This window comes from Mesoplodon mirus (genome assembly GCF_964341445.2).
Source record: "Mesoplodon mirus genome assembly, chromosome: 8".
Classification (NCBI taxonomy): Eukaryota; Metazoa; Chordata; class Mammalia; order Artiodactyla; family Ziphiidae; genus Mesoplodon; species Mesoplodon mirus.
Window position 1 is genome coordinate 46,023,243 of NC_138984.1, and position 13,118 is coordinate 46,036,360.

The following is a 13,118-nucleotide window of genomic DNA, read 5'->3' on the forward strand; positions in this document are numbered from 1 at the left end:
GCAATTGCATTATACTGCAGAGAGTGTAGGATTTAGTATTATGTTTTTCTTTGGTTTGTTTATATAACTTACATATTATACATAAATTATATATAGATGTATAATTTATTTTCAATCTTAGGGTGGTACTGGCCCTACAGGACCTCCTGGTGAGCCTGGTGACCCTGGACCAATGGTAAATGTCAAGTAAGCATGTAGACCCAGTTAAATATGGGTCCACCATTATAATGATGTCATGAGTTATTTATATTACCAGCTCTTTCCTAATGTGGCAAGAAATTCCAGTCCAATTCAGGAGCCCTCTGTTATGGACTGTGCTTAAGCTATACGTTTCTTTTGGCAGAGTATTTAAATTCAGAGGCTTTGAATGTGGTCAGCAGAAAGTGCTAAGATACTTGCATTTGTGAACTTTTTTCCTGTTGAGCACATAATCTGACAGATACAACATAAAATTCAGAATATTAAAAAAGTTATTTCCTATGATATTTTTCATTTGTTGCAGCCGTATTTTGGATTATATCATTGATGGGTATGAGTAAATATAGGTAAATATTCTTTTTTTTTCCTTTTGTGTTGTTTCATTTTTTTATTAGGGTCCACTTGGTACACGTGGACCAGAGGGCCCTCCTGGAAAACCTGGTGAAGATGTAAGCTACCTTTCTTCATTTTGCTTTGAAATTTTGAAAGAGGCTAAGAAGTAGCTACAGTGTTAACATGAATGTTATTCATTGGTTCCCATTTCATTTCCTCCATTTCTAACTGTCATTAAAGTCACTAAAAACTGGAGAAGTCAGAATGGAATTTTACAAAATTTAAAAGTGCTCTTAATTTTGATGGTATTATATTATTAGGTACTGTATCCTTGCCTGCATTCTTCAGGTTTTCCATTGTGATTTCTCCATGAGATACTAGAATTGTCACAATAGCAACAACCTTTGGTACTAGAGCTTTTGAAGTGATCTTAAGGAAAAATACATTGCTTTGATCCCAAAACATCATTGTGGGGCCCTCATTAAATGGATTTTTTTAAATGTGTTAGTAAAATAGTGTCAGTATTGTTCTCCAATGCTCAAAATACTTCATTCTGAGCACTGAAGAAATTTTGAGCATCTGAAGAAATGCTTCATTTCTTTAATTGAATTTTTAATTAAGGTTATGACTAAACTTCAGATTTTAACATTAAGAACATGTGATCAAAGAACAAAGAACACCCTGTTCTTTGATCAAAGAACAAAGAACAGGGTGTAACAACAGATTTGCTTTTCTGGATTCTTTTGTTAGTTGTACCAAAGTTGAGGTTAAAATTATGGGTAAACCATCAACGTCTATGTGACATTTAAACCAAGAAAATATTTTCTCTTTGTGTATCATGAGATTTATTTAAGTGGATTACAATGAATTTGGCCATAAAGAAACTACCTCTGGTAGTTCTTAAACTTTTTTTCATCACAAGAAAGAAATGGCACATATCATTGTAAGAAGCACTATTTATTTAATTCAGTGCTATATGTTGATGTAGAATTTCATAGCATGTGTGTGTGTGTATGTGTGTGTGCAAATTTTGATGTTCATAAAATGGTGAGCTAGGTGAGACCAGTATAATTTTTATTTATTTCTTCTTCTGATAAATGAGTGAAATCTCCACAAACTGACTTGCTCTAATGGATTGCCATCAGGAATAGAGCTGTGTTCTTACATTGCTTAGATCACTGGGCATGAGCTTTCTAAGTAAGACTTTTTATCTGCAATTGAGTTGTCATTTAGTCTCAGGAGAGAACATTTTAATTCCTCTTTGCTTCCCTCTACTTTGCTTTTTTTCCATTAAGGGTGAGCCTGGTAGAAATGGAAACGCTGGTGACATAGGATTTGCAGGATCTCCGGTAAGTTTATACTGATCAATACAACAACGTAAAGACAAACTTCAAAAAATAAAGAACATTTAAAATTAACTCGCAATTCATTGCCTGTGCATGCATTAGGCACTGTCACCAAGATATGTTCTCTTCTGTCATTCTGAAACAGGACGATTTGCCAGAGTGATAGCTAATTCCAATTGCCTGCTTTGCATTGGCACCATATGAATGACCCTCCTAGAGCTAGAAAATTATATCATAACCTAACATGGATTCTTTCCAAAATGAGTATCAGATTTTCATTTAAGTCACCAGCTTGACTTACTTAAAGTTCACAACATATCAATCCCATTTATCTTTTAAAGATATTTTTAGTATTTTTAGTTTTGTATTATTCATATGTTGAAAACAACTGCTTTAAAGAGTTTATTGATTTGTTTTTTATATCCTAGAACAATAAATTGTGGACAAGATTCCTCTTTGGCTGCTTCCCCAAACCCTATTGTTGACTGAAATTCTTGATTGATGTTCTGGCCCCTAAAATCTTATGACAAGGTGTACTGATCACCAGCTCTCCTAATACAGCTGTTTTCTTCCCGCTTGGCTTACTACAGGGAGAAGTCCCTGGCAACTGGCTCCACCAGAATTCAAGACCTGGGCTACTTGGCCACACTCTGACCCCACCTTTCTTTCTTCACTCATATTACTTTGATAGGCCCTCCCCTAGGACACACTACACAGGCAATGGGGAAAATTAGAAAATGATAAGCAAGTAAAAATGTTCTAACATTCCTGCTCTTAAACTTTTTCCTTGTCCAAAATCTCCTAAACTGATTTGGCCTCCTACTTATTATATTTCCGATAATATCCTAATGTTTCTACCACCCAATACATCCAACAATACTGAATTATTCTCCCTTTACTTTCTGAAGATTGATGAGGTTCAATGCTAGGATTTTTTTAAACAAATAAATGCTGATCTTTTAACGGAATTTACAAGGCTGTAAGGATTATTTCGTTACAAACACAAAACCAGTTCCCCAGCTCCCCGCTCTCTCTTTCCTTTCCTCCCCCATCAGCCTGAAAAGTCCATGCAGACAAAGACATGTGGTTTAGTCATTAGCACAGATGTCCACATGAACCAATCCAGGCTTGAACCTCCTGCCCTGCTACACTCTTGCACCTACTCACAGCGTGGGCCCTCCAAGGGGAGGAAATGTGCCCTGCCAACATGTCACAGATGCACTCTGTGAGTGCAATGCAACGATGTGTGATTGGGGTGTGATGACAGTCTTGGGTCAGCAGAATGAGAAAAATTTTATGAACACTAGTACATCTGGTTTATTTTCTTGTTATATTAGAGATATGTAATCATATGAGAATTCCCTTGCAGACCACAAAAACTCAAAAGTTAACTAATTATTTGAAATAACATAGCTCAGTAATTCCTCTATAGGATTAGATGGATGTATACTGAGTTTCTGCTCAGGATGGAGGGGAGTCGAATCTCAATAAAGGAGAGCATTCCAGTGGAAAAACTTAAAGGGAGTTTTTGAAGTGAACGAATTCCTAAATCAGGCTGTGTAAACAGAAGAATTAGTAGAACTTTATTTGTTCAGAGAGCATGGTTTGATGTGCCCTTACTATGATAACCCCCTAGAAAACACTACAGAAACATTTTCCCTGGAAGAGGTCGCAGAGGAATTATTGCTTTGCTTTTATCATACAAATTTCATTTATTTAGTTATTTATTCATTCAATTAACTTTAAGTAAAGTCTATGATAATACAGAACAGAAGGATTTTGCTTGTTAGATTGTGCTAGTACAAGAGAAATTCCTTAAGAAAGATTTAGGAAAAGCACTATGAATGTCAAGAAGATGAAAAAGATGATGAATGTTAAACCATTTCTTCATTCAGTTGTTTATCAATGCTTATTCTTGAATGCCCACTACAAAGGCATAAGGCTAAGTGCCAGGGATATGCAGATTAATAATAATAATTGATAATATTTGATAGCATCAGTCTGTGCTATCAAGGTGCTCAGTCTACTGGTGGCAGTATTAATAGCATTCAGTTCAAAACCTAATCAATGTAGTCAACCAGAATAAGTGAATAATTAAGTCACTCGTTCCTTATCTATTTTAAGAGGGTATGAGGAAAAAGTTTCAAGCATCGTTTCAAAATAGTCATGCCATTTGGATTTTATTTAGTTTGATTTCTATTGTTCTTTTTATTTGATATGCTTAGGTGAAGGATGCATAGAATTAACAGAAATGAAGAAGCTGAGTCAAGGAACCAACCCATTCTCTTCATATTTCTTGACTTTCTTTTCTGTTGGATATTCCATTTTCTCAGTTTTTTAAACAATCACAAATCCACAAGCTTCTCCTGAACATTTTATTTTAAAAAATTTCTGATCACACTTTAATATAATCTTTCTAATCATATTCTGCTGCTAATACTTAGAAGTTCAGAAAAAATAAATCATATTGGTTTGCTACACACACATTTATTCTTCTACCACAAATAAAACACTATATAAAGGCGGGAAAGCATAGTTTTCCTTAAGTTCTTCGGATTTTTTTTCCTGTACCTTGAGCTACTTGATTCAGACACTGAGCAGCTTGACTCAGGTTTATTTTCTTGTTGTTTATACTTTATTAATTATAATACAGTGATATAATTTCAAAATTTAAAAATGTCATCAAATCAATACCTGGCATTAATCCGTGTCTCTGTGTAAGACATGTTTCCATTTGCCTTGCTAATTTTTGATCACCTAGATGTATTTTGACAGGTAAACATATACTTCTCCTTTTTTTTCTTAGGTTTGTTAGTGAAAAACTATGTACCAGATATTTTTTGGAAAAAAAAGTATTATGCAGTTAATGACTCTGAAATGCCTTATCTGTTTTTTGTTTTTTTTTTACCCTCAACAGGGAGCTCGAGGATTTCCTGGGGCTCCTGGTCTTCCAGGCCTGAAGGGTCACCGAGTAAGTTCAATCCTCTGTAATCCTTTTAGACACTGTGGCTTTTAGAGTAGGGTCTGGGGAGCATTATCTTCAAAATCTTTACAATTCCATTTGTCAATTGCCCTTAACTGGCTGTGGTTGTAGTAGTCATCTGCAGTTACCAAAATCACAATGCTTTTTTTTACATTTCCTTTGAATTTCATTTGATTCTATAAACAAATGTATTTTGAGTTCTTACTATGTAATACTGTGAATACTATGAATACTGTGCTATAAAAGAAAAAACAGAGATAAATGAGAAATGCCCAAAGCTGACTCTCAGCTTCAGGCTAATGAGATTCAGTTAAGAAAATAGGCAATTACTACATAGTAGAATAAATGACACAATACTAAGAAGTGCACTAGATCACAGGGGGTGCCTAGCCAACTCAGCCCAACTCAGACATGGAAGTCTATAGAATGCTTCTCTCTTTATAAGTCAGGATAATTAATATGTAACTATTATGTTACATACATATATAGGAATTACATATCTATCTATCTATCTGAAAGCATGGTTGATATTCACTCAGTGTACATTGACTGGCCTCTGTTTTGAGTGGTTGAGCTTATGATTAGAATGCTTGCTCCTATATTAGTTATTAAATGTTTGGAACATCACTCCTGGATATAAACCATATTTTATAACTATATAAATTCTATAATTATTTGTTTTCTCTAAGGCCACCATAGGTTTTTTATTCGTTGCTATAAAATAAATTTCTATGAACTCACAAAAATTTGAAAGGTGAGAACATTGCACATTGAAAATGTTATTTAAAGAGGGAAACCCTACTTTAATTTTCTTTGAATAGACTTTCAAAAAAGGTTGAGAATTTGGAAACATTTTGAGTAACAACTGTAAATCTGAGATCTGTTTTCATAAGGTGCTTTCTGTGAGCTTATTTGTGGTTCTTTTACATTTCTGAGGCTCAAAAAAGCAGTAAAATACAAATTTATATTTTTCTTCTCAGGGACACAAAGGTCTTGAAGGCCCTAAAGGTGAAGTTGGAGCAATCGGTTCCAAGGTAATTGTATAGTATCTCAATACAACCTCACTATAGCATTTCTGTTCTGCTTCAAGTCTAAAATTTTTTTCAGGACCACCTTAAATAGTTCTGGAGGAAAGAGGAGTATAAAAAATGAGTAGTTAAGTAGGTAAATTTAATAGATAAATATAATCTTTCATGGATGAGTAGCAATCGATTTAGCAGGGTACACAACATGACTTAATTTTGCCACCAAGAACAGCCACCATGGCACTGGGTTTCTACCAATGTAGGATGGCTGTTATCTTTATATAAAGATGCACAATGAATCCACCCTCTAAAACACATTTACTCTTTTTTCTTCTTTAAAAATATCTGAGAGTTTTAGATGGTTCATTAGTCCCATTACTTAATACCCTTTTAATTCTAGGTCCTTTTGGCCATCATTTCTTTCCCAAATTTATTTATGCTTCTAGAGGGAAAGAGAACATTCAGGAAGTGCAGATGACATTTTAGTAGAAAGCACGATGAAATACATATGTGGAAAAGCATTTGGCTTTAAATTTGTTATTTCTAAGCTTCCTATAAGAGATCTTAAAGGAATATTACAGTCAATTTTAGCTTTCTAAATTTTACTTGACCTAAAGTATCAGACATAGACAAATAGTTTTTTAATTCTAATTAACGTGGCTAGGTGTGATAGTTCTATCAATCTTGCTTAAATCCCCAATTTTATTTTAGACTTATTTTTGTAGAAACTAAATTTCCATTGTATTTTGAGAAAAGGTGTTACAGCAGAATTTTGAGGTCCTTCATTGAAAGTATACCTTTCAAATTCTCACTTTGAAAAATAAACCTTTAAAATAACACACACATGGAACAGAATGATATGAATATCAATTGAAGGTTTCTCATATTGTAATATGATCTCATTTTTGCTTTAGGGTGAAGCTGGCCCTACTGGTCCAATGGGTGCCATGGGTCCACTGGTATGTATCAATTTAATTCTTTGCTTTTTTAGATTATACTAAGAGAATGTTTAAATGAAAAAAAAAAGACCTAGAGAACATATGTTAGCTGGTGAAGTAATCCTTTATTATCAGCTGAAAGGCAAGCACACTGTAAGAATTGCCCCTTCAAATAGAAAAGGCTTCCTGCGTTACATTGTTTTTCTTATTTGTTGCATACCCAGTGATCAAATCAGGATTATTGTAGATTTAGGCCATTAAAGCTAGGTTAAGTGAAATCTATTTAGGCCAATTATAATGAGTCTTGATTGATTTGAGTAGTGAAATCAAACTACCCTAGAAATTCAAGTAAGATGTTTCAAGAGATGTTTCTCTCTCATCTGCAGGGCCCAAGAGGAATGCCAGGAGAGAGAGGGAGACTTGGGCCACAGGGTGCTCCTGTAAGTATGTGTATTTCAACTCTCTCAAATGCTTTACTGAATATGCGTTTTAAATGAGAATGATATACTGGTTGCCTACTTTGTAATTTTTATACTTTTTATTTTGAAACAAATTTAGATTTACAGAAAAGTTGCAAAAATAGAAGAGAGTTCCCATGTACCCTTGTACCCTACACCTACCTTCTGTTAACATTAACATCTTACATAACCAAAGTACATTTGTTGCCTACTTATTTTAATACAGAATTTAAGAAATAATAAAAACACTTAGCAGCATGGAGAATCATAGACTTTGGAATAGTAATCACATTATAATAACAGGTAATATTTATCAAGCACTTATTATCTGCCAAGCATTCTTCTAAATATCTTTATCTCTTATTCATCACAATCCTAAAAGGTAAGTACTGTGAATAAACCCTTTTAAAGATTAGAGTCTACTGATCACCTTCCCTAATTGTACAGATTGAGAAATTCTCTTGCTGTCTGTCCATTCACCTTGAATCTGGAGGGGGGTGTTATTTTGTTCATTCTCATCACAGCTCTCTGAAAGTCGGGCTATACTTGCTAATATTTCAAACTTGCAGTTCATTATATTTCACCCACTTTTCTTTTGACAATTAAGGACTGCCACCTGGCCTCTGTTATTTTGATATCCTATCATCCCCATTATAATTAAAATTCCCAGGTTTATAGCATCCCCTACTATTACCCCATAGAAGACAACCACCTTAGTGCTTCTCAGTGGTACCAAAGTCAGGGCCTTGATTCAGGAGAAGTGAGACCCTCTCACTAGGCCATTCTTTATCACTTACAGGCAGAGTATCCTCTGGAAATATAGAGAAGATTGTAGAATATAGTCAGCTATTGCCTTATCCAGCCATACATACTATATCCAATCTACTGTGTTCACTTCTCTGTGCTTTATTCTACCATCTGCCCAGGAAGTTCCAGCATTTCTGCTTCACTTAGTGTGTGCCATTGCTCTTTCCAAGTTTCTAAGAACTATTGTCCCTGTTAACATTTCCCAGGGTCTGTATCAGGGTGTTAAATATGTATTATGGGAGAGTGCTTCCAAATCATTAAAATTCTCCAGCTTTATATCCTGTCCCTTGTGATTCAGTACCTTCAGGACCTAGTCCCATACATTCTTTCTTGGATTCTGCCTCTACATGATGTATAGGACTTATAGATTTATTGGTATATAGTCTCTTCACTCTTTTATCAGAAAAAGCATTTCCTCAATGCAGTTATTTTGTGACTTGATGCTAGTTGTTGGTCTGGTGGCTGGGGGAGGAGAGCAGGTGGTGGTGGTGGTGGCATATGTTGTCTGCCAAAGGAGAGGCCTTTGTTTCATCTTTAAGCAAGAGAGAAGTATAAGCTGTTAATGGTGGGAAGGACCACTTCTGTAGGCCCAGAGGCTTCAGGGTATTTGAGATTTCAAAGTTCTTAAGATATCCCAATGCCAAATTTCAAGGTCCCATTCCCTCCAATCAAGGGCCCTGACCATGGCATAGCAGCCTTTCCACATTTTAGAATTCAACCTTATCAAGAGCACTTAAACCTTTATCATAAAGTCCTGGGCCTAATATTCAACTTTTTCTTCCCTCTGGTTGTAGAAGATGACAATATTTTTAAATGCTGCTTAGGAGATTTATATTGATGATTAATTACCATCAGGCTTTCAACATCTTTCTCCAATGGATTCACTTGACAAGACTCATGCAGTTCCATTAACTTTGTAATTGTTACATCCCCTAAACCTTCTCAAATGCCTGAGCTATTGCATCCATAGCCCATTCCCTTACACTTGTACTCTATCTACTGGAGACAATATTTACTACTGCATCACTACAGCATGCCAAGAGAAATCCATACTCCATCTATTGCCAGCTGGCCAGGGAGGAATCCAGCTTAAAAACTCCATTTTATCATCGGCTTTCTTGACTACCTCTAGCACCAATGATTTACAGGTCAATTTTCCAAGGAAATAGCATTAAAGCAGAGTTGTGTGCAGGAAATTTGTTTTCTGAGTGCTCTCAGAAACTACACCATATGGGACTTCCCTGGTGGTGCACTGGTTAAGAATCCACCTGCCAAGAGGGCAGACAGCAAAAGCAAGAATAACTATAATCCTGCAGCCTGTGGAACAAAAACCACATTCACAGAAACATAGACAAGATGAAAAGGCAGAGGGCTATGTACCAGATGAAGGAACAAGATAAAACCCCAGAAAAACAACTAAATGAGGTGGAGATAGGCAACCTTCCAGAAAAATAATTCAGAATAATGATAGTGAAGATGATCCATGACCTCGGAAAAAGAATGGAGGCAAAGATCGACAAGATGCAAGAAATGTTTAACAAAGACCTAGAAGAATTAAAGAACAAACAAACAGAGATGAACAATACAATAACTGAAATGAAAAGTACACTAGAAGGACTCAATAGCAGAATAACTGAGGCAGAAGAACGGATAAGTGACCTGGAAGACAGAATGGTGGAATTCACTGCTGCTGAGTAGAATAAAGAAGAAAGAATGAAAAGAAATGAAGACAGCCTAAGAGACCTCTGGGACAACATTAAACGCAACAGCATTTGCATTTTAGGGGTCCCAGAAGGAGAAGAGAGAGACAAAGGACCCGAGAAAATATTTGATGAGATTGTAGTCGAAAACTTCCCTAACATTGGAAGGGAAATAGCCATCCAAATCCAGGAAGCTCAGAGTCCCATAGAGGACAAACACAAGGAGAAACATGCTGAGACACATAATAAGCAAATTGGCAAAAATTAAAGACAAAGAAAAATTATTGAAAGCAGAAAGGGAAAAATGACAAATAACATACAAGGGAACTCCCATAAGGTTAACAGCTGATTTCTCAGCAGAAACTCTACAAGCCAGAAGGGAGTGGTGTGATATACTTAAAGTGATGAAAAGGAAGAACCTACAACCAAGATTACTCTACCCGTCAAGGATCTCATTCAGATTCGATGGAGAAATGAAAAGCTTTACAGACAAGCAAAAGCTAAGAGAATTCAGCACCACCAAACCAGCTCTACAACAAATGCTAAAGGAACTTCTCTAAGTGGGAAACACAAGAGAAGAAAAGGACCTAGAGAAACAAACCCAAAACAATTAAGAAAATTGTCGTAGGAACATACATATCAATAATTACCTTAAACGTGAATGGATTAAATGCTCCAACCAAAAGACACAGGCTTGCTGAATGGATACAAAAACAAGACCCATATATATGCTGTCTACAAGAGACCCACTTCAGACCTAGGGACACATACAGACTCAAAGTGAGGGGACAGAAAAAGATATTCCATGCAAATGGAGATCAAAAGAAAGCTGGAGTAGCAATACTCATATCAGATAAAATAGACTTTAAAATAAAGAATGTTACAAGAGACAAGGAAAGACACTACATAATGATCAAGGGATCAATCCAAGAAGAAGATATAACAATTATAAATATATATGCACCCAACATAGGAGCACCTCAATACATAAGGCAGCTGCTAACAGCTATAAAAGAGGAAATCGACAGTAACACAGTACTGGTAGGGGACTTTAACACCTCACTTACACCAATAGACAGATCATCCAAAATGAAAATAAATAAGGAAACAATCTTTAAATGACACAATAGACCAGATAGATTTAATTGATATTTATAGGACATTCCGTCCAAAAACAGCAGATTACACTTTCTTCTCAAGTTCACATGGAGCATTCTCCAGGATAGATTGCATCTTAGGTCACAAATCAAGCCTCAGTAAATTTTAGAAAATTGAACTCATGTCAAGCATCTTTTCTGACCACAGTGCTATGAGATTACAAATGAATTACAGGGATAAAAACGTGAAAAACACAAACACATGGAGGCAAAACAATACGTTACTAAATAACCAAGAGATCACTGAAGAACTCAAAGAGGAAATCAAAAAATACCTAGAGACAAATGACAGTGAAAACACGACAATGCAAAACCTATGGGATGCAGCAAAAGCAGTTCTAAGAGGGAAGTTTATAGCTATACAAGCCTACCTCAAGAAACAAGAAAAATCTAAAATAAACAATCTAACCTTACACTTAAAGGAACTAGAGAAAGAAGAACAAACAAAACCCAAAGTTAGCAGAAGGAAAGAAATCATAAAGATGAGAGCAGAAATAAATGAAATAGAAACAAACAAAACAATAGCAAAGATCAATAAAACCAAAAGCTGTTTCCTTGAGAAGATAAACAAAATTGATAAACCATTAGCGAGACTCATCAAGAAAAAGAGGGAGAGGACTCAAATCAATAAAATTAAAAGTGAAAAAGGAGAAGTTACAACAGACACTACAGAAATACAAAGCATCCTAAGAGACTACTACAAGCAACTCTATGCCAATAAAATGGACAACCTGGAAGATACAAACAAATTCTTAGAAAGGTATAACCTTCCAAGACTGAACCAGGAAGAAATAGAAAATGTGAACAGACCAATCACACGTAATGAAATTGAAACTGTGATTAAAAATCTTCCAAGAAAACAAAAGTCCAGGACCAGATGGCTTCACAGGTGAATTCTATCAAACATTTAGAGAAGAGCTAACACCATCCTCCTCAAACTCTTCCAAAAAATTGCAGAGGAAGGAACACTCCCAAACCCATTCTATGAGGCCACCATCACCCTGATACCAAAACCAGACAAAGATACTACAAAAAAAGAACATTACAGACCAATATCACTGAAGAATATAGACGCAAAAGTCCTCAACAAAATAATAGCAAACAGAATCCAACAACACATTAAAAGGATCATACACCATGATCAAGTAGGATTTATCCCAGGGATGTAAGGATTCTTCATTATATGCAAATCAATCAATGTGATACACCATATTAACAAATTAAAGAAGAAAAACCATATGATCATCTCAATAGATGCAGAAAAAGCTTTTGACAAAGTTCAAAACCCATTTATGATAAAAACCCTCCAGAAAGTGGGCATAGAGGGAACCTACCTCAACATAATAAAGGCCATATATGACAAACCCACAGCAAACGTCATTCTCAATGGTGAAAAACTGAAAGCATTTCCTCTAAGATCAGGAACAAGACAACGATGTCCACCTTCACCACTATTATTCAACATAGTTATGGAAGTCCTCACCATGGCAATCAGAGAAGAAAAAGAAATAAAAGGAATACAAATTGGAAAAGAGGAAGTAAAACTGTCACTGTTTACAGATGACATGATACTATACATAGAGAATCCTAAAGATGCCACCAGAAAACTACTAGAGCTAATCAAAGAATTTGGTAAAGTTGCAAGATACAACATTAATGCACAGAAATCTCTTGCATTCCTATATACTAATGGTGAAAAATCTCAAAGAGAAATTAAGGAAACACTCCCATTTACCATTGCAACAAAAAGAATAAAATTCCTAGGAATAAACCTACCTAGGGAGACAAAAGACCTGTATGCAGAAAACTGTAAGACACTGATGAAAGAAATTAAAGATGAGGGCCTCCCTGGTGGCGCAGTGGTTGAGAGTCCGCCTGCCGATGCAGGGGATACGGGTTCGTGCCCCGGTCTGGGAGGATCCCATATGCCACGGAGCGGCTGGGCCCGTGAGCCATGGCCGCTGGGCCTGCGCATCTGGAGCCTGTGCTCCGCAACGGGGGAGGCCACAACAGTGAGAGGCCCGCATACCGCAAAAAAAAAAAAAAGAAAAAAAAAAAAAAAAAGAAATTAAAGATGATAACAACAGTTGGAGAGAGATTCCATGTTCTTGGATTGGAAGAATCAATATTGTGAAAATGACTATACTATCCAAAGCAATCTACAGATTCAATG

At 35.8% G+C, this 13,118-nt stretch overlaps 1 protein-coding gene across 1 annotated transcript in view; it reads left to right on the forward strand.

Moving 5' to 3' along the window:
- The window catches only part of COL5A2 (collagen type V alpha 2 chain), a 145,093-nt gene that overhangs the window by 89,882 nt on the left and 42,093 nt on the right, over positions 1 to 13,118 (forward strand). Inside the window, exons 10-16 of the mRNA XM_082630244.1 lie at positions 122 to 175; positions 594 to 647; positions 1,827 to 1,880; positions 4,795 to 4,848; positions 5,841 to 5,894; positions 6,800 to 6,844; positions 7,210 to 7,263. Coding sequence (XP_082486370.1) covers positions 122 to 175; positions 594 to 647; positions 1,827 to 1,880; positions 4,795 to 4,848; positions 5,841 to 5,894; positions 6,800 to 6,844; positions 7,210 to 7,263 — 369 coding nt within the window. The remainder of the gene's footprint in view (positions 1 to 121; positions 176 to 593; positions 648 to 1,826; positions 1,881 to 4,794; positions 4,849 to 5,840; positions 5,895 to 6,799; positions 6,845 to 7,209; positions 7,264 to 13,118) is intronic.